At 39.1% G+C, this 21,514-nt stretch overlaps 5 protein-coding genes across 6 annotated transcripts; 1 reads left to right on the top strand and 4 right to left on the bottom strand.

Annotated features, from left to right (window-relative positions):
* Window positions 1-466: 466 nt before the first annotated feature.
* On the bottom strand, window positions 467-2,042 carry LOC125191787 (acetylajmalan esterase-like). Its single transcript, XM_048089204.1, has 4 exons — window positions 1,718-2,042; window positions 1,418-1,630; window positions 1,176-1,324; window positions 467-1,002 (listed from the first exon to the last, which is right to left on the bottom strand). The coding sequence occupies exons 1-4, from the start codon at window positions 1,974-1,976 to the stop codon at window positions 532-534; spliced, it is 1,092 nt and encodes a 363-aa protein (XP_047945161.1). The 5' UTR covers window positions 1,977-2,042; the 3' UTR covers window positions 467-531.
* Window positions 2,043-2,563: 521 nt separating this feature from the next.
* On the bottom strand, window positions 2,564-6,975 carry LOC125191786 (phytyl ester synthase 1, chloroplastic). 2 transcript variants are annotated; one of them, XM_048089203.1, is made up of 15 exons: window positions 6,952-6,975; window positions 6,259-6,519; window positions 6,058-6,109; window positions 5,476-5,531; window positions 5,244-5,402; window positions 5,058-5,162; window positions 4,864-4,970; window positions 4,668-4,789; window positions 4,446-4,554; window positions 4,214-4,344; window positions 3,769-4,138; window positions 3,544-3,657; window positions 3,217-3,308; window positions 2,839-3,150; window positions 2,564-2,743 (listed from the first exon to the last, which is right to left on the bottom strand). In XM_048089203.1, coding segments are annotated over exons 1-14 (1,980 nt in total). In that variant the 5' UTR covers window positions 6,953-6,975; the 3' UTR covers window positions 2,564-2,743; window positions 2,839-2,849. The 2 variants fall into 2 exon arrangements, with proteins under 2 accessions (XP_047945160.1, XP_047945159.1); XM_048089202.1 differs by lacking the exon at window positions 6,952-6,975 and having other exon boundaries at window positions 6,259-6,941.
* A 2,521-nt stretch (window positions 6,976-9,496) lies between these two features.
* On the top strand, window positions 9,497-12,144 carry LOC125196481 (RHOMBOID-like protein 2). The gene is made up of 5 exons (XM_048095011.1): window positions 9,497-9,983; window positions 11,001-11,164; window positions 11,273-11,436; window positions 11,509-11,759; window positions 11,857-12,144. Exons 1-5 carry the CDS (start codon window positions 9,697-9,699, stop codon window positions 11,966-11,968), a joined length of 978 nt encoding a protein of 325 aa, XP_047950968.1. The 5' UTR covers window positions 9,497-9,696; the 3' UTR covers window positions 11,969-12,144.
* Window positions 12,145-12,289: 145 nt separating this feature from the next.
* LOC125193244 (protein IQ-DOMAIN 22-like) lies at window positions 12,290-15,826 on the bottom strand. Its single transcript, XM_048091007.1, has 5 exons — window positions 15,821-15,826; window positions 15,257-15,490; window positions 13,642-13,836; window positions 13,269-13,346; window positions 12,290-13,173 (listed from the first exon to the last, which is right to left on the bottom strand). Exons 1-5 carry the CDS (start codon window positions 15,824-15,826, stop codon window positions 12,511-12,513), a joined length of 1,176 nt encoding a protein of 391 aa, XP_047946964.1. The 3' UTR covers window positions 12,290-12,510.
* A 1,346-nt stretch (window positions 15,827-17,172) lies between these two features.
* On the bottom strand, window positions 17,173-21,057 carry LOC125196651 (serine/threonine-protein kinase STY8). Its single transcript, XM_048095246.1, has 15 exons — window positions 20,718-21,057; window positions 19,961-20,375; window positions 19,773-19,883; window positions 19,600-19,704; window positions 19,131-19,455; window positions 19,006-19,046; window positions 18,844-18,912; window positions 18,663-18,763; window positions 18,478-18,556; window positions 18,267-18,365; window positions 18,113-18,181; window positions 17,962-18,011; window positions 17,725-17,806; window positions 17,553-17,647; window positions 17,173-17,473 (listed from the first exon to the last, which is right to left on the bottom strand). The coding sequence occupies exons 1-15, from the start codon at window positions 20,975-20,977 to the stop codon at window positions 17,368-17,370; spliced, it is 2,007 nt and encodes a 668-aa protein (XP_047951203.1). The 5' UTR covers window positions 20,978-21,057; the 3' UTR covers window positions 17,173-17,367.
* Window positions 21,058-21,514: the final 457 nt, after the last annotated feature.

The raw sequence follows: 21,514 nt of genomic DNA, 5'->3' as shown, positions 1-21,514 counted from the left end.
TTTTAAAACTATATGTGTCAATAATTATATACTAGTACTTAGATGAAAAATATAAAAACCCATCAAATTGTTTGATCAAAATCTGGCTGTCCCATAAATTTTAACATTAAAATATTAAATCACTAAATTTAAATCATAAAAATTAACTTACATTTGACATTGACTCTTAATTAGACTTAATATACGTTGATATGGGACTAATATAATACTTATCAATCTAAGATGCGTAATATTTTTTAGTGTGTCATTATTCTAAAAATATCACTTAGATTAATATAGGAGTCTATATACATAGAATTTTCTCGACACCAATACATAATAGTTTTGAATATATTTCTTTATTTAGTTATAATTGTTTGGGAGCATGCAGAAAGTAAATAGTAGAGGAATGAGAGAAAAAAAAAAGGAGTAATGCACAAAAAATATCCAAAAACAAACTGTAATAAATTTAACTAAGTAGCACAAAAATTTAAAATCGAAAAATAAAATGAATGATAAAAAGCAAGAAATTGAAAAGAAAGTGATAAATGATCAGAAGCAGGCGAGTTGAGCAAAGAAGCGTGGTATCAACCATGCGGCCATGTGTTTGTAGCTTTGCTGAGTCATGTGGACGCCGTCCCAACTTAGATGTCGATCAGCATCTTCACACACGCTGACATTGGCTCCTCCACACATTCTTTGCAGATCAAAGTTGTATTTCCCTCCTATTCCGCAGCAAGCCTTCTCGACCTCATATCCTCTCTCTTTTCCCTTTCGGAGGAGATCTTGGTAAGCATTGTAATAGTCGCCGTAGACTATGACAATATTAGGATTCTCTTGTTTGAGTTTGAGGATGGCTTCTTGCAGAAGCTTGTTGTGGTACTCTGCAAATTCATTCAGCTCCGTCACGCAATTTTGTTCGTTAAGGGGTGCGCCTTGGAATGTTGTTTTGTATATCGGAAGGCAACCGATCGGAAAGTTTCCGGGAACAACCAATCTTACTGCCCCCATCTCTATGGCTCTCTGCAAAAGTATTCATAATCATAACTTTCAGTCCCATAACTAATTAAGTAGCAAATTAAATCATAACTTTTGGATACGAATTAATCCAGAATTGTAAAGGTAGAAAAGTGATAAATTAGGAAAAGGACAAGTTTCTCTAATTGATGGATAGCAATATTAACATGTCAACTCACCTTAGTTCCATTAATTATGGCTTCAACCACTTGAGGAACCATGCTCTTCAATTCCTCCATTTGTTTCCTTTGAAAGATTGCGTAGTTGTAATCATTCCCACCGATTTCTCCCACCATGAACAGAGCACTTCGGAGTTTCTTGAAACGATCTATATATACTCACCAAACCAAATACTCCATATTAATTATTCTACTACATATATATAGAGTAGATAGTAAAACAAAGGATATATATTGTTTACCTATCTCATCAAGGCTGGTGGAATTGAAGTAGGATTCCATCCAATCCAATTGAACGCCAAGTGAACTATTTGTCACCGGATTCGTTACGTTATGAGCAGCCAACGCCTCAGACGACAATGCGGTCGAACCAGCCACGGCAAAGTTGACTCCTTTCTCAAGCCGAGTCCCCATGTGTTTGTACGGTGGGAGCAAAGGAAGCCCAACAGCCATTGCTGTTCATCATATATTAACAATTGTGATTGTAATTATATTAAAAGCAACTATAATAATTAACCAAAACAAATTAATACGAATCTTACCAATATAATCAATCATTAAAAGGCCATTGGAGCATCGCCCTGTAGCTTCCTCAAAGAAGGTTTGGCCGTACGGCAATCGCGCGAAATTTGTGGAGGCCCCGACCGGGTACTCTCTAATCAAATTTCCTGCATCGCTCATCGAGTCGCCAAGTTGATATATTTGATTAAAGTGACAGTATCCCAAAACGTTACGATAAGCACCAGCAGAAAAAACCAAACAAAAAATAACCAAAACACCGAATATAACTTTAAATGCCATCGACAAAAACCTAAAGTGGATTATCACAAGAAAAAGACAAACACTAATGTATATAAGAGGCTTATCGAATTCAAGTTAAGAAAAACAAAAGACAAACACCATTATTTATAAGAGGCTTATCGAATTATAGGATTAGCAATGATATATGGAGTAGTTAGATTTTTTAAATGATATTATAGTATTTAATTTTATGTTGAATATAATAGTGTATATTAGTATTAATTTTATGCGTATCACAAGGAATAGAGAAACATTACGAACAAGGAAAATATATGCGTATCAATTTCAGTTGATTTTTTTTCTATGTACGATTTATGGTTGCGGTTCGCATCTCACTATGAAGATATCACTTTTTTTCTATGTACGATTTATGGTTGCGGTTCGCATCTCACTATGAAGATATCACTTTTTTTCTATGTACGATTTATGGTTGCGGTTCGCATCTCACTATGAAGATATCACTTTTTTTCTATGTACGATTTATGGTTGCGGTTCGCATCTCACTATGAAGATATCACTTTTTTTCTATGTACGATTTGTGGTTGCGGTTCGCATCTCACTACGAAGATATCACTTTTTTTCTATGTACCAATAAATATAATTACTATACTATGTAAATGTAATGAATGTACACTTTTGAAGATATCACACTACAACAACAAATCTTCAACAGCTTCACCTTCTTTCCCCACCTCCACAACACCAACATTCTGATCACACAGCCTCTTCATGTAGACCACGGTCCTGCGTCGACCGACACAAGTTCCCTGCAAGAACACCGACGAGCAAAACCTACGATCAAACACGAGAACAAGCAAGAGGTGATGCAGGTATGGCTCGACATCCAAGGTCACCTAGTTACCTTGCAAACACCTATGGTTCAAAAGCCGGGACCTGATCCACGGGAGCACGAAAGGCTCGATACACGGTCCTATCGACAATGCTCCTATACGGATCATGCTCCCTCTTCTTGAGCAGGTACGACATGCTCGTCTCAACGTCAGACTTGATCTCCAAGTAGATCTCTCGCGCCTTTTCTCTGTCCTTGAGCATCTCCTTCTTTCCCTTGGTCGGAATCGGCTTCCCGAATAGGTAGTACAATCGCCCGGGAATCTTTGGCAAGAGCCCCGGGATATACAGCTCTTGGTTCGCGACCTCACCGCTCATCCCGGCCCTACAGCAACCACGATATCAGCTATCAGCTTCGACATGTTACAACAGCAAGGTGAGGCCTGCTTACCTGACGTTAAATTGCTGAGACTTCTCGTTGTTGCTTCGCATTTGGTCACTCAGATACGGGATCTTCATCAAGTCATCATAGTCGAGGACTAACTGCCGATAAGAAAAAGACTAGAGTTCAAATTTGGTCGTACACATTAAGTTTGTTAGCTTTTGGTCCCAAACATTATATCTTGGTCCATATTTAACGGCCAAGCGCGTTTTAAAGTCCAAAATTGAGCAAATGTACGAGATCAATTTTAAACGTTAGTCTAAGGAAAAATGCAAGGCTAGTGATACTCATCATTGATAGGCAAAATTTGTTAGCTGATAATATCACAAAAAGTACCTCAGCTAGGTCGTCCTCTCCGATAACTCCAAATGGCACGATTGTGGCTTCGAATCGTGCAGCCATCCTCACAAACTCGGGCTGGTCCGGCCAGAACAGTTTATACTCTTCACCCTGATCATCAAAGTTCCACATTGCAAGCATAATTAAAACGCTGATATCTTGATATTGTTACAAACAGGTTTATAAAGAAAAACGAAATAACACAACGCATACGATACGAACCTTCCTATGGAGAGCCTCTCGAGCGCCACCGGGATACAGCAGTACGTGAGATTTCGTCTTGAACAGCTTGAAAAGATTGCTTGCGCTGACAGGTAGCGCGCCATATAACCGGATGGTGTCATGAAACGAAAACTCCTTGCTCTCGCTTTCAACGAGATCCGAGAACAAAGATGGATGTGCTATGCCACGAACCAAGATCTTCTTCTCTCGCAGAAACTGTTCGACTAATGGTGAGAGTTCTAAACCCATAAGCATGTGATAACCAACTAACAAGACTGGACCTTCCTCGGGAACTCCGGCTAGGCCTCTCACTATCTTCCCGTCTTCCGTAGTAGACAAGAACACAGGACTAGCGAAATTCCGAAGGAATCTGTTCAAATATAGAAGAATGTATCACTATTTACTCTGAAAAACACAAGGATAAAGAATTGTGTTGGTATATTACCCGTTTCCCTCGATTGCTTGCTTGAACTCGGATTTACTAGGCGGTACGAAATCCATCACATAATCATGGTTTCTGGACCTACGGTACGTGCTAGTACCTTTAATAATAGTCAATAGATTAACACCATCCTCCTGCAAAAAACAAGAAATAGTGTTTCAAAACACTTGAATCATTAATCTTATGCCAACGGTTTCTCAGCCGTTTAGTCAAGAAACGTAATTTCCTCACCTACCAATAATATGGTGTGCCCGTTGTCTTTGAAGTATCGTACGTTGCAATTTTTCAGTGACTTTAAGAGCCTCCAAGCTTCGTCTTTACTGGGAAGCATGGCATCCTTGCCACTGAGATGTATGGCCCGTCATTAATTCAAAGACTCGGAAACAAAAACGTGCACAACATCGAAGAAGATTGGTTGTCTGTTGTATCCAGTAACAGAGAAAGATAGAGAACAAACCTAGCAAGAACAAGTACTTCAGCTTTAACGGCATGAAGACGAGAATTCGCATAAGCAGCACCGGTTTTCAACTGCTTCAGTTTCCAATGCAGGGCTTCTTTTGGTATGATATCAGCCAAGCCCTATTAATGTTTCATTATTAAGTTTTGAAAAACAAAGTGCAGATGAGATCGAGCAAGAGCAACGATGTCCTTACAGAGAGACGAGGCAGCATAGCAGTGAGGTTGTTGGCTAACTGTTCGAAATATTGGGCTGGAGGACCTGCTGTATCAATATTCACCGTAGCCATCTTCAGCGGATCACCTGGTTTTGAGAAGGTAGACAGTTCACAACTCAGAAAGCTTTGTTTCCAGAAAATTTCCGACTTCTCGTTTCCAGTAGAGTAATTACCCATAACAAAGCTTAGGAGATAAGGAACTGCGTTATGGAGTTCGTTAGGCAATGCTTCCAGCAATGGTAGAAAAGGCTGCAGCTGTGACCTCGCAAATGATGTTGCTGAAAAATAAATAATCAGTTAAGCTTCCCTATCGAACGATGCATCTGAAAAAGGTTCGAAAATGTGGTTCTGAAACAGACCTGGATTAGCTAGTATCACGACAAGGTCGATGTCAGGATTTCTTGCTGCAACTGCGAGAGCCAAGCATCCACCGAAGGAATCTCCCACCAGATAGATGGGCTTATTAGGAGACGAAGAGTTTTCGTCTCTCAAAGATCGTTCAACCCAGACTACCAACTCTATAGATTTATGAATAAAAGAGTGTTACTCATATGAAACCATCATTGAAGACATTTTGATAAACTAGATAACCTTCAAATGGGGTTCGATCTTGCACCGGGATATGCATACACCGTACATCAAAGACCCTAAAACCGAAGAAAAGAGCCACTGTAATGAACTCATGTGGCAAATGAAAGGAAGCAAGATACACACTGCTACCACTTATGCTTTCATTCTTAAAGCACTCCATATTCTAATCATGATAAGCTCTTTTGCTTGAAACAGATATATAGATACTAAAACAAAGAACACACAACTCTTCAACGCAAAGGATCATGAAAATCGAACATCATTTGGATACGGAATTAAATTTCAATTCCAAATCCTCCTAATTCTATAATTTGAATTTTCATAACCAATGTATATGATTGAGAAATTCCAAATAGTTGTAAAATTGAGCACCTCGCAAACACACACACAACTGCACGTGCGTGCACGCACATACACTGCAGACGCAACAACATGCTGCATGCAATACACACATTGCCACACACACAACACCTACACTTGCACAACTATAACTTCAAATTCAATCCCTGCATAGTTCTGATTCCAACACAATTTCAATTCCAATTTCATGGTATCAAATGAATCATTAATAAAAATACTCACTTTCCAAGAGATTTGTGGTGGAGAATAAGCCCAAGTCCAAGACCATCCATTCCTGTAGCAACAGAGGAGCTTCAAAAACACAACTTTTTTAAGCCCAAACAACAATCAACCTATCCCCACATGCCCAAATCCTCATAGTGAAAAAAAAGAGCCACTTTCTCCAACCCCATGAAATTCAGAAATCAAACAAACACCATTTACCAGGCAAGAAAAACAAGACAGGAGAGCCTCCCAAGTGGGGCCCACAGGAGATTGGTGTGAACCACCGCACCGGCCCACCGTCCGGCTTGATGACATCCCCTGCATATTCAAGATAATCTTGCACAGTCTCACTCCCATATCCATCATCCCACAAAGGTTCCAACTTTACCTCCTCCCTCTCCTTCTTCTCTCCTCTCCTCTTTCCCTCACCAACAGGGCCATCACTGCCCACGCCAACCCTCTCCCTCACAGCTCCATTCACTGCACCATTGCCAATCTTCACAGAATCATCCACAGATAATGCAGCTGTGGAAGAAGAATCCTTACTAGATAAACACCTAACCGAGTGTCTAAAATGAGCCCTCCTCTCTAAATTCGAAGCAAAACTTGGTGGTGAAAGAGAAAAGCTTTTCACTGTTGTTGAAGCCATGGAATTGGAGAGTGTAAAAATGGGATCTTTACATAGATATATATGCTAAATTCTAGAAAAACTTCACTGTTGAAGCCATGGAATTGGAGAGTATAAAAAAGGGATCTTTATACAGATATACTACATACTAAATTCTAGAATAATACAAACAAAAGTGAGGAGATGCAAGAAAATGAATAGAGACCACTCAAAATGTTAGTTTCGTGTCACTATAAACAACAGAGAAATCAACACTGGAGTGAGATATGGCAAATCACTTCTACTTCTTCCATTGAAGACAAAACAGAAACGTCTTGGAAAGTTGAAATAGTTTGTGCAAGAAATGGAAAAAGGCACCGTTTTTATTATCTTGAGGGGCCTTTTTAGTGACGATGCAGCGAACTCCACGTTGTTATTCCATTTTGGATGATTGAGATAAGAGGATTTCATGATAATTAATGCAGATATTGTAGGAAAATGGACACTCATTTTAATTTATTATTACATGACATATTTGTCGGAGTTTTGGATCTACCTCACATTTAATTTGAGACATTTTTTTCTTATTTTGGTATGAATTTTACGTAATTTATAAAAAAACTGGAATTTGATTAAATTCAACTGTTTACATTCTTGATTATGGTTCATTAATATATAACCGAAAAGATATAAAATTATTGAGCCAAATTATGGCTTGCCACATAGAAATATTTTAATAATTATTTATAAAAATAATGATAATAAATCAAATATTCTTACATACTTATAGCTTATATCATCTCCAATAATCCCCCAACAGAAATTATAAATATTACAATATTTTCCCTTATTCTGACACTCATTTTATCCACCAAAATTATTTAGGGGCAATAATTAAACTAATATTTTATTATTCTATTTGTTCGTGAATAATTTACAAGTACTACTCCCTCCGTCCTGGATTAGAAGTCACTTATTGTTATAGTTCGGATTTTAAGAAAGAGTTGAAGTGTGTAATAAATGAAGTGAGATAGTTGAAGGTGAGACCCTTTTGACTTTTTTATTTTTGTTTTGGTTTATTTTAATATAGATAATGACATTTTGATGTAATTTTTATGAATAATGGAGTAAAATTGTATGACGAAATATGGAAAATTTTAAATGTGACTCTTAAACTGGAACGGACTTTTATGGTAAAAAGTGACTCTTAATCAAGGACGGAGGGAGTATTATTTTACAAAATTTAAGTTGTATCCCTCCGTCTACGAATAAGAGTTCCGTTTTTCCATTTTGGTCTGTCCACGAATAAGAGTCCCGGTTCATAATTACCATAAATGGTAAAGAGACCCCACATTCCACTAACTCATTACACTCACATATCATTTAAAACTAATATATACAAGTGGAACCCCTATTCCACTAACTTTCTTCCACCCACTTTTCTTAATATTTTTTAAAACACGTGCCATTTAGAAATAAGACTATTGATCGTGGACGAGGGGAGTAAAATTATTTCTGTAGGCCCACATACGACAGCCCAATTAGGAGAATCTACCACTTTCGTTTGGGCCAATCTCACAAGGTCTTTATAATTCAGCCCAATTGAACAACACCAAGCCATAGTGGTTTTTTATTCTATTTTTAGTTTTCTGAAAAATACTTATTTTCAGCATTCACACCTAACAAAGGTCGATTCCATTTATTTTCATTTCTTTTCCTAAGTCTTGAATTTAATCAAATTCTGATTGAAAGCGAAATACCCCGAATAAGGCATAAAGTTTTGAGTGCGATTTTCAACGAGGTGACAGCACATATTATTTAATTTACGGGTAAACATAATAATCATATCACGCAATGTATTTTATGCATATCACAACTTTCCAAATGTTTTATTAATAATTGCGGAAATTGAATTATTGATGTAGAAATTCTTATTATTATCATATCTTAGAGGAAACAGATTTTGCCTTCATTAATTTGGTTAAATCTCCTGTAATCTTGTTCGACTTTTGGATTTAATTTTTGACCAAAATTAAAGTCAAATATTATTAATGCATATGTTAAATCACCTTTTAAATAATCATAATTTATTACAAGTAGATTGCGCCAGCGTAAAGTCAGCGCTAATATCCATCTGTCTTAAAAAAATTTATCTATCGACAAATACACAAATCTTTAATATTTTCTGAATTTTTATATCGAGCTTTTTAAAAATTTAAACATATAAATTATCAAATTCTCTGATTTTTTATCGAAAATAATTTAATTCCAAAATGAAGCTGGAATGCTTTAATAGAAAAAATGTATTTTAACTGTAAATACATAAATTTTAATTTTTTTTATTTTTCGATTTAGATACATGAATTGTTAACCTTTTTTTGATTTAGAAAAAATCTGTCATTAATATTTAAACCGACCACGTCTCTAATAAAGAATGTACTTTATTTAAAATTGAGATATTAGAATTGTGATGGAAAGATTCTTTATTGTGAATGGAAACTTGTGTTTAATTTGCACACACAATTTTTTGTGAGATACGTACATATTTTATCTCAAATTTGGATATTGGCATAAATGAAGTATTCATAAATATATAAATCAAACATGTACTTCAATGATTTTTCTCAATTTCTTTTATTTTACCAATTTTCTATTATAGTTCATGTTATATATTATCAAAATTATTTTTTTACTTAGGTTAAAAAACCAAAAAGTTGGGGGAAAATAAATAAAAAATGTAAAATTAGAGTATCTTTTTTTTATGGAGAATAATATTTCCGAATATTTCGTGTAAAATAGAAAAGCTTTTCAATAAAGCATAGACGAAACTTCATCTTCCACTGACAAAAACTCACCAACAACAAAAACAAAACCTTAAAAACACACACTCAATCAAAAATTCCAAAACTAATCTCCGGAAGCACTGAAAGCAACTCTTCTCTCTCTCTCTCTACCAATTCTTGAATTCTCCCGAAGCTACTCCACCCTTTTCTCAACAGGGACAGATAAATCAAGAAGCCCCATATTTAAATTTCAATCGAAGAAGTTAGATGAGCGCAGGAGCGATGGTGGGGAATGGAGATTTGGAGAGGGGCACATCGGCAAAGGGGAGAAACCAGAGATTCTCAGGTGATGTGGATTATTCGGAGAGGCAATGGACTTCTTGGCTGGTGCCCATGATTGTGGTGGCCAATGTTGCCATGTTTGCTGTGATCATGTTTGTCAACAACTGTCCCAAGAATCATGATGGCGTTGGTAGCTGCGTTGCTAAGTTTCTTGGCCGCCTCTCTTTTCAGCCTCTTAGGGAGAACCCCCTCTTCGGCCCCTCTTCCTCTACGTAAGCTTCTTCTTCTCTCTCTCTCTCTCACACACACACATTGGTTGGTGTAAAGTTTCAATCTTGAATATTTGGTATGGTGATTGGTGTAAAGTTTCAATCTTGAATGTGTGGGGATGGTGATTGGTGTAAAGTTTCAATCTTGAATATTTTGGGATGATGATTGGTGTAAAGTTTAAATCTTTAGTGTTTGGGGATGGTGATTGGTGTAAAGTTTCAATCTTGAGTGTTTGGGAATGGTGATTGGTGTAAAGTTTCAATCTTGGATGTTTGGGTATGGTGATTGTGTTACGAAAATAGCCACAAGTAATCACAAACATAAGTGAAATAAACGCATGACTTGATAGGCGAAGGAGATGTCAAGCCAGAGATTTCACCGTATATTTTCGAATGCAATTTACAATGCGAGAACAGTTATATATAGTCAAAAGGACCGAACCCAAAAGTGTCGTTGTAGCTCTGGACTGATTCACTTCCTTTTAGGCTCCATATTCCAACATAGTGGTGTAAAGTTTCAATCTTGAATGTTTGGGACTGACTCACCCATGATTTGTAGCAATGACTCCTTAAATCCTTATGTTTTTTGATTAGGTAGTTTATTTTGAGGGGTTCTGACAATTAGTTTGTGTGTGAACTGTGAAGTTTTGTTGTTCTCTACAAATATATTTGGTTGCTCTCTTCTGATCCGAGACTTCATTTAGTTTCCATTCTTGATTGAATCGTTGTCAGTTTTAGCAATGAAAAGTTTTATTTTGTTGTATCATTGGCATCAATTCTAGTTGTAGACACGTTGAGACGTAGAAATTTATTTTGGTAAAGGCTATATATGAGTTTGGAATTCTGAGACAATAATCTCCCAATATTTCGCTGTGATAATATGAGCTTTTGCAAAATGTGGTTAGTTTGTTTGGATGTCGTTATGCAGTCTCAGTTTCCACTGCATTCCTTTGTGCCTTCGTGATATTAGAATTTCAATCGTTCTACTTTAAACGAGACTCATCCGATCTGCTGTTTCAGACTGGATAAACTGGGAGCTCTCGAATGGAACAAGATCGTGCATCAGAACCAAGCATGGAGGCTCGTATCTTGCATCTGGCTGCACGCTGGTCTAATTCATTTACTCGCGAACATGTTGAGCTTGGTCTTCATTGGAATCCGCCTCGAGCAGCAGTTTGGATTTGGTAAGCATCTTGACTAACAACCTTTGGACTCGGACATTGGTTGCGTCTCTTAGCTCCTCGTGTCCATATCGTTCGTTCTGCTTAACAAGCTCTTCTTTTTCCACGCAGTCCGAGTAGGCTTGATTTACCTAATATCAGGAATCGGGGGCAGCATTCTGTCTTCGCTCTTTATACAGAACAGCATATCAGTTGGAGCTTCGGGTGCTCTCTTTGGACTTCTCGGAGCAATGCTGTCGGAGTTGCTCACCAACTGGACTATTTACGCGAACAAGGTAAGCCTCTTCGCATAGGAAAACTTATCCTCGGGTTTAATTTAACCAGACTTATCAATCTTCTTCTTACAGGGGGCAGCTCTGTTTACTCTCGTGATCATCATTGCAATCAATCTTGCTGTCGGGATTCTCCCACACGTAGACAACTTTGCTCACATCGGAGGGTTCTTGACCGGGTTACTCTTGGGATTCATATTTCTGGTCCGACCCCAGTTTGGTTGGAAGGAAGGCCGTCATCTCCCAGGTCGCTTGCGCCTCAAGTCCAAGTACACGGCGTGTCAATATGTCATGTGGATCGTTGCCACCATTCTCTTTATTGTCGGGTAAGGCTTTCCTCTGCCTCCAAACGTTATCTTACAGATGTTGTATATACATGGTTTGTTGAACTCATGCATCCCGTATTCTCCCGAATGGCTGCAGATTCAGCGTAGGACTTTTGATGCTGTTTAGAGGAGAGAAGGGGAATGATAAATGCAGCTGGTGCCATTACCTGAGCTGCGTGCCTACCTCGAGATGGAGCTGCAACTACTGATGTTTTCCGGGTGGTTCCGCCTCTGCGTTTTTCGCGGTGCAGTATTGTGTTTGCATACTATACTTGCTGTCATGTGTATATAGTTAGTTTCTCATTTTCTCTACCAATTCATAGTTTGTATTTGGCATTTGGAACTGCTACTATTCTTTTGTTTTATTACTGATAGATTGTATTCTTGTTCTTGGCTTGAAATTTGAATTGATTTATTTGTCCCCTTAGAATTAGTTGTTGTACAATAAGTGTGTGATCAGATCATTTTTGTTGGTGAGAATGAACATTCATAGAATAATTCAATTGCAATAAACAAGCAATTACCAAAGATAGCATAAACAAGCATGTTATAAAATCATATCATAAAGGTTGCAATGAATACATATCACAAAAACTTTAACTAAGTTATTTTACATTTTACTCTTATGTCTAGTTCTAATTTGTTGATACGAAAATGACATGACACGATAAAACCATGGTTAGAACACACTACATGGCTACATTAGCAATTAGTTAAAAATCTTAAGGAAAATATGTGCCAAGTTTTGACCTCAAAATCTCTGCCAATTAGCACCACCACTGAAACCTTCGAAGTCGCCTCGAACGGGCATCCCGGACCTATCCAGGCGGCCGGATCCCGGGTAGGCCTTGCTAGTGAAGTTGGCGTGCAAGGTAGACACTCCCTGAGTAGGCACCGAATCACCATAGCCGTGATCCGAGTACCTCTTGGCAGAGCTCGATCTTTCATAGTAGCGTCTCTGTCTCGGAGCGCTGAGGGATCTCACCTTAGCTTTCGATGATTCTGTGTAAGACATGTAGTTCGGGTGATCGGAGTAACCACTTAGACAGCTTCTAGTGCCATCGCTCTTGGACCTCGACGATGCGGAATAGAATGTCGCGCTCTCATCCGTGTCCTCCTCTGCAAACTTCAAGGGGGCCGGAGATTGAACTTCGCCCGATGACAGGCTACGTATTGACTGGCGGGCCGTGGAGTCCTTGGATGTGGTGTAGCTCGGGAAGTTCTGTTCGGAGCCTAGGCTAAGATGAGACGAGCAGAAGAGGCTCCTGCGCTTCATGTGGACGTTACCGGTATCCACTTCAAGAATCTTGCCGCTTCTATCATCACCGTGCTCCCACGACCTTCTGCTGGCACGTGGCTTCTCGGGATCGTGGTGGTGGGGCGAGATAAAGCCGCTTGATCTCGAACCATTCCTCTGCATTTTCATGATCAGTGGTATAGTTAGGTTAGAGACAGTTAACAAACCAAACCAAACCAAACCAAACCAATCAAGAACCCTCCACAACAAACCTTCAGCATCATCATCTGCTCGTGCTTCGTGCTCCTAGACCGAAGAGCATGCTCGAATTTCTCAGGCGTCTCTGGCCCCTACACGGTAACCAACCATTCATTATACGAAGAAATACGAGATCACTCATTGGTTGGAGGAGACGCGTCTTAACGTCTTTTCACCGACCCCCAACTTATGCACCACAACAATGAAAACAAACTTACATCATTCCAACTGGCTATTGCTTTTTGCTAGAAAATTTATCCATATATGTAAATGATGTCAAATATATAGATTCTAGTTCTAGCAATTGTTTGTGACAGTGTTAGAGCATTAAAGTGAAGAAATGGTCCCCCTTCTAATTAGGTACCCTTTATGGAACAGCTTTCTCACCGGATAATTGAAGGATTTCGTGGTCGAATGAGGGGAATCCGACATCAGCGCCCGCCCTGCCCGAGCCCTCACTTGTGCTCGGACGAGCGCCTGCAGCCGGCGCATAGCGTACGCGGTCTGCCTCCTCACAAGGTGCCCCCTCACGAGCGCTTGCAGCTTCACCAACGCCTTGAGCGCCCTCAGAGCTCTCCTCGACTACGCAAGCAAACAAACAATATAAATAATTTTTTTGTTCACTTTAAGCTAAAAGTGTGACACTGTGACAGTGTATATGGGATGGTGACATGTTAGTAAATGTCAGCACAGCAGAGTGAAAAGGAGAGCCATACATAAATGTTGTATTAAAGCTATCCTAACTCTGTATCCATTCCAAGATCTAAATTGTCCTTTAGTACAAGGACACATTCTCAAGCAAGAACTCTCATTTCACAACTTGGGGAAATAATTTTGCATTCCACTAATTTTTTTTTTAACTCTCAATTCATCGTACAATGAATATATAAAAATAGGACTCACGACTCGGGTAGAGGACAAAGAAGTACTACCACCATTACATCACCACTATTACATAGTGTGAAATGTTTGACTTGTGGGAGTGGTTGAGTGACACAAAGTTGAATATATTTGTAAAATGAGATGTTGCACCGACTAAGAACGACCGTGTCAATCTCCATGGACAAACAACATTAATGCATCAGATTGTTTAAATGAATAAACAAGTACAATTTGGACTTGGTTCCGAAATCCAACAGCAGATATGAAAGCTCCACTCCAACAACATCACTATTTTGCAAGAAAAAGCTTAGCCCCATAATTAATTTGACTCCATACAAATATGCATCACAAATATGGAGTATATGTTACATATATACAGCCAAACGATCAAATAAATAAAAAAATTTGGTCAAATTATGATTGATTATAAAAGAATTTAGTTGTTACACTCTCCGTCTGCCATTAGGAGTCTCATTTATGGGCGGCACGAGTTTTAAGAAATGTTAAGAAAATTGGATGGAATAAAGTTAGTGGAACGTGGGTCCCACTTATATATATTAGTTTTAAATAAAATGCGAGTGGAATGTGAGACCCTATTACCATTTATGATAAAAGTGAACCGTGACTCCTATTCGCACACGGAGTTCAAATTTTATGTTTATTCTTAGAGTTGTAATTAGACCAAACTTATAGCAGATAAAATTATATCTAATCTCACATAATTTATTTTATCTCATACTCCCTTTATTCTACTTTATTTAATCTACATTAAATTTAAATTAATAAGTATATAAATTTTTAAAATTAGGGAGTAGTATCTTTTTATGCAATTTGACTATATATAAATTTGTGAGCGCCCACTTTTGTTAAGAAAGTTTCAGGTGAAAGGTGAAACGGCGCCGTTTGGTGCAGCCGTGAATTTGCACATAAACACAGCTCCGCCATGAAAGCGCGAGTGAAATCCCACTTATGCCCTTACCCGGGGTGAATTCACGCGGCAAAATCCGAAAATTCGACGAGCAAGGAAGGGCATAACGGTACATTTAAACGGTAACGGCATGAAACGTGTGAAGGCAGACGTAAAAAAAACAGTGAAAACTGAAAAAAAAAAAAAACTTACCAAATAGGCACGAAATTGAGACTGGATCGCAACCGCCGCCCTCGCCTCCCGGCCACCGGCGCTCCTGCTAGTCAGCTGGACCACCGCGGCGGCGGCGTGAGCGGCGGCGACGGCCGCATCGGCCACGGCGGCGGTCGCGGCGGCGACGGCGATGGCGTGCTTGCTCGCCTCGGCGTCGTCGTCGTCGTGTCGCGGAACGACGTCGTGGCGGCCTTGTGTACGTTTCTTTTTCAACTAATAAATGGAGTATATCCTGGTAATTATTCTAAGTCTTTGGTTATATTTTGAAAATATTAGTAATGTGATTGTAAAGTGTATATAAGGATCAACATAAGTGATATTAATAACAATTTATGTTGAGTTGATGTAAAAATTGATTAAAATAAATTTATATGTTTTTTAACAATCACTGAAGATCAGTTTCTTTCTTCAACACTATTTTCTCATTTAATTTCTCATATAATAATTTGCATGTTTTTTAACAATCACTGAAGCTCAGTTTCCTCTTCACTAAATAAGTACTCGTTCTAGGACTGACAATTTTTGACTTGACACGACACGAACCGGCATAAAATTAATGAATTTGGATCAGAGCTTATCGTGTTCGTGTCCTTATCGGGTCGACCCATTAAGGACACGAAAATTTCGTGTCGGGTTCGTGTTATCCGTTAACAATGCGTGTTCGTGTCGTGTTCGTGTTATCCGTTAACAAATAATATTTTAATATTATTATTCTTATTAACACATAATATTTTAATATTATTATTCTTATTATTTTCATTTTTCAATACTTATTTTCGTGTCATTAATGGGTTCGTGTCGTGTTCGTGTCGTGTTGACCCGAAACAATTCGTGTCGTTAATGGGTTCGTGTCGTGTTCGTGTCTGAGGGTAGCGGGTCGTGTTCGTGTTCGTGTTTGAGGTTTTCTTAACGGGTCGTGTTCGTGTTTGTTGTTATCGTGTTCGTGTCGTTATTGTGTCGACACGATAACGACCCAAAACGCACGATTTGCCACCCCTAACTCATTCTATCCTATTAAATATGCAACGTTTACTTTTGCACGCTTATTTTAAAAAGATAATAATAAATAATTAAAGTGGTGAAAAATTAAAGTAAGAGAGAAAATAATATAGAAGAGAATCTTCTTTATATTATTCTCTTTTTAACTTTTTTTTTTCACTTTAATTATTTATTATTATTTTTTAAAAACATGTGAAAATGCACATGTTTCATATTTAATGAGACAGAGGAAAGTACTATTTTCTCTCATTTCTCATATAATTCCAATTCTTCCAATTCTCATCCAAAATTTTCCATTCATCTCTATAAATATTTCTTAAATCGAAGATTAATTTAAAATAAATCAGAAAAGTAAGTAACCACAAATAAAGATGTACTATGGTTCGTGGAAGGCATAAAATCAAACGCTGGGGAAATATTTATTTATGTTGAGAATTGAATAATATACTCCACATGCATGTATTCCAGCATTTAGTTAGACATCATAAATCATTATAGACATTCATAACATTGAATCATTCTCCTGTTTATGTATTTTTGGACAAAATAACATGAAAATGGACCTATGGTCGTTGAAAATTTAAAATAATAAGTCTGGCCGTGGGAATGCAACTGAGTCAAACAAAGTCGAATTCGGCTAATATATGTAGTAAAGAGAAATCTGAATTTAGAAGAATTATGAACAAAACTGAAAATTTGAATTATGGAGAAAAAGAAATATAATCCGAAAATCCAACAAAATTTAATATATTAGGCTATGTTTGTTAGGGGTGATAACTCATAAGCCAAGATTAATCCTACGTGGTATTATTTCGAGATTAAATACTGATCCACCCAACCAGGACAAATTCATAAAACTCGATCTCATCTAATCCACTAAATCGAACACCACTAAAGATATTTAAATATGTTAGTTATGATGATCGTTTATATGATCATAGTAATGTACACTTTGGATTAGCATATTTTTCTCTATAACTAAAAGGGGGATGCAGCATGTTAACGCAAAACTTACTGATGAAACAACACATTCAGATTCCTGTTAAGGGCAAGGACAGAGGTGCTGCTCCGCTCAGCAGGGGACGAAAAGTTTAAGGCTGGGAAGCTGCTCTTGTCACGCCCCCACCACTTGCTTGAACCAACAACTTCTCCAGTTTCGGGATCATGTCTTTGAACGATGGCCGGTCTTCAGGGTTGCTGCAGAAAGTTTGACAGAACTCAAATCAGTTTTTTCAGATTTTGGCATGTCGATAGCCAGGTTGACGGCTTAGATTACCTTGCCCAACATTCCGATATGATGGAAGCGATTTGGGGATCAACGTTGTGTGGAATATCTAGTCTGCTATTCGCGAAGCCGACAGCTCCAACAACCTTCATAAACACGAAGTGGATAATGTTTGATAGGTGAGCAACAAAACTACTGCGTGGATTGATTGTAGTGAAGTTACCTGCACGGCATTCAGGTTGCTCCATGGAATGAGTTCAGTCATTAGTTCCCACAGGATGACGCCAAAGCTGAAGACATCCGACCTGTTAAAAGGTTGAGAATAGATGAGCAACCCGGTATGTAACACGCCCGTGCGAAATGCATGTTCAAACTCTTTTACACCCTACACCCCATATGTCTAACTCAATCAATACCACAGAGATTAACTACATTAAACACACAAATATTAAAATTTTACTTTTCTGTTGAAGGTTCATTCCGGAGGACTTCGGGGGCCATCCACTGAGGCTGAAGTAATTCACAGAACTCATATCAGACAACGTGTACAGAAAAGCCTCAGTTAAAATAGGGAACCGTAGAATAAGAGGGGTACAAGCAATGATCTTAACTGTGCCTCTTCCGGATTTCGCTGTTAAGAAAGTTGAATATTTGAGCTTTGATAAGCCGAAGTCGCCAACCTGAAAAGAAGTAATTTAGAGTGGCTGCTCTAAATACTTGGATTGAGTGAAATGATGTGATCCAATGGAATATTCCTATTAGTACCTTGACGTTCCAGCTTTTGTCAACTAGAAGGTTTGAAGATTTCAGGTCTCTATGCACTATCGGTGGATTTCTGTGATGCAAATAGTTCATCCCTCTAGACTGTAAACAAAAAATGAAAGAGATTGAATTGCTTCAACCAGCTTATACACATGGCTGGCCCAAAAATACGGTGAAGCTGAGGGAAAATGATCGACTTGAGAATGTGACATACCACGTCAAGAGCTATCCTCAGACGACGTCTGGTGTCAAGCGGTTGGTTGCCCCTATGCAATGCTTTAAAGAGACTCCCCCTGCTCATATCATGTGGCTGTAAATGTTGCATAGTTGACAAGGAACTATTCAAAGGAGATTTGAACGGGAACATGTTTCCTCCCATAGTCTCCTTGTTTTAATTACCTGTTCATGTATTCAGTGACAATGGCAATTCGTTCCTTCGTGCACGATGCTCCCATGAACAGCAATACATTTGGATGCCTCAACCTTCGCATAATATCAATCTAAACAACATGGTACTTCAAAGTCAGTAATGCATGAGTTACTTGAAACAACTCCTTCATGCCGTATTGCTTTCATTCACCTCTTTTTTGTAGTCAACCAATGTCTCCTCGTCATACTGAGTACCGGTGTAAACCTTAACTGCAACATCCTGAAAAGTTTGAAGGAAATAGAACATTAAGTTCCGAGACGAGAAAGCTCTCTGTAGTTTGTAGTAAGGCTACCGATGGATATGGGTACATACCGATCCATTCCAGATTCCACGATACACAACTGCAAACGAACCTGAAAGCAAACAATGTTCATCAAAAACAATAATGTACTAATAAAAAACACATAAGCTTCTAACACAATTTCGTGAAACCGAACCTTGTCCAATTTCCTCTTTGAGCTGTAGATCCTCCCATTCTATCGCAGAACGGACTACCAGAGGCGGATCATTTTCACATTTGCTCGATGAGCATCCACATTCACTGCCACAACTCTCTGCTGGACCTAGATTTTTTTGAGAATCTGACTGCCCATTAGATGGATCTTCCAAATTCAGTGACTTCGAATTTGGAGAACATGTCCCATTTGCTGCTTCTTTCCTACTAGAAGGATACTCAAAACCATTTTGTTGTATTCTCTCGGCCACGACTTTCTCTGAGCTGCTGCTTGCTCCTATATGCAACTTCCCTAAGATTTTTACTGCCTGCAGTTCAGGATACACGAACTTATTGGAAATTAACAATACAGTTCATAGCACTTAATAAGGCAGACAGGAGAAGCTAATCTCTCCAATGGACAAGGTTGGATAGTAGACGAAATGTTACGAAAAATGGAGAATATAGTATACAAGTTTTGAAGGCTGAGAAAATTCAGATGCTGTTTCTTCCTTTTCCAAGCATGATCCTTCAGTTCTACTCCTCCCAATGGGCAACCCAAAAGTGCCCTTAGCAATCTGCACATAGTTCTCGATTCATTTACATTCCCTCGTAATAAATCAACACTTGATCGACTAATACTCACAGGGGCTCTTGGTGGTCTATCTGCTTCAGCATCCTCGTTGTCTTTTGCACTTCCACATGTCTCATAGGTTGAGGAGACATTCCCTCGTGTCCGAGATAAAACTTTCGAGGCCTGACCATTATCAGAAAACTCTAATATACGCAAAAAAACATGATGCAGAAAGAGACATAGGGACATAATGTAAGCACCAAATTCGAAACAGAAGACGCAAGGTTGGACACTCCTGCAATTTGTTGCCGCTGCTGGCACTGGATGTTCTTCAAATTTATTCTACGAAATTTAGATTGTTCATTAGCATTCTCTTGACTCGCTCTCATATTCCCCGAGTTTGCTTTATTAAACACAGCAGCATCACTTGATACAGTAACTATTCCGGTGAGCTCACCATCCTCATACAGCGGGCTCTGTGTAACCAGTGCGATGAAACTTTGACCAGATCGCTTCCGGAGAGGGAGTTGCCCTGACCAAGATTCTCCAAATCTCACCCTCTCCATGATTCCCAGAACTAGATTATGATGCTCTTCATCAAAAAGTAGTTCAACATCTCCCTGTCCTAATACTTCATAGTCTTTATACCCAAAGAGCTTTTCAGCTGCACGATTCCTGCAACACGAGTTTGCAGTTTTCAGCAGTAATTACACTATTTTCATACAAGTTGTTTCATGTTAGTACGAAAAGTTTGAAGTTTGCATAAATAAGTACTCCAAAAAGTTCCATTCGCGTTTCATTTTGATACATAGAACAATGATGAAACAAAGCATATACAGCTAAAATGCATAAAAATCCCCAACCATATTTGACCTAATTCAATTCAACCAACATCTTCATCCCAAACACCCTAAAACCAACAAATCAATGCAATCAATCAGCTCAACAGACATTCATTCACCTAAAGTTAAATCGAATTGAATCAACAAGCTGGATTAAAAAACAAAAAAGCAATACCAATAAATGATCTCGCCGGAGCCAATTCTGGTGACGTGGAGCGCATGACCCATGTACTCCAACACCCTCCTGTAGGGGCTCTCGGCAAAGCACGCCCCCGGCATGTCTCCCCATCCAGGATACCGCGCCTCCTCCTCCTCCTTCTCGTGCACGACCACTTCGAACTGCTCCTTTAGCTTCTCGTGGCTCGCCTCCAGGCTCTCGAATCGATCTAGCAGAGTTCTCATCAGTCTCTCCGACGACTCCCCTCCGCCGTCCATGGCGGCGATGAGCGGCGGCGCGGAAATTGCATATGGCGGTGGCGCGGATAATCAGCTCGGGGTTTTTGTAGAGGAAAACTATTTTCATTTTTCGGTGATTTAATTTTAAAATATGGAGTATTATAAAATTCTGCATGCGTCGTTGCGGCAAACAGGATTCCGCCACGTGGCTTCTGCGGGCGGCTTTCTTCATGTCGAAGATGAATAAGGTGTTTAAATTATTGAGTTTTGACTTTTTTATTGCTTCATTAAACATCTATAATAAGATTAAGTACGTAGAGCATCCGCAATGGTGACCCACTGCGCCCCCTGCATCCGGGATGCATGCCGTCTTGCATCCCCTGCCCTGCATACATCATCCCCATCATCTGCTTTCTTTGCATCACGGGGCATACCCCCCCACCGACGGCGCGGCGCCCGCCGCCCGGCATCTTCCCCGGCATACCCCCCGGTTCCCCCCATCGCCCCCCCGGTCGCACCGGCCATCATCTGATTCCAAGGGATGTTAAACCCCGGGCCCATCTGCCCCCACCCGGA

Source organism: Salvia hispanica, chromosome 6 (genome assembly GCF_023119035.1).
Source record: "Salvia hispanica cultivar TCC Black 2014 chromosome 6, UniMelb_Shisp_WGS_1.0, whole genome shotgun sequence".
NCBI lineage: Eukaryota > Viridiplantae > Streptophyta > Magnoliopsida > Lamiales > Lamiaceae > Salvia > Salvia hispanica.
This window is presented reverse-complemented; position numbering and strand designations above follow the sequence as displayed.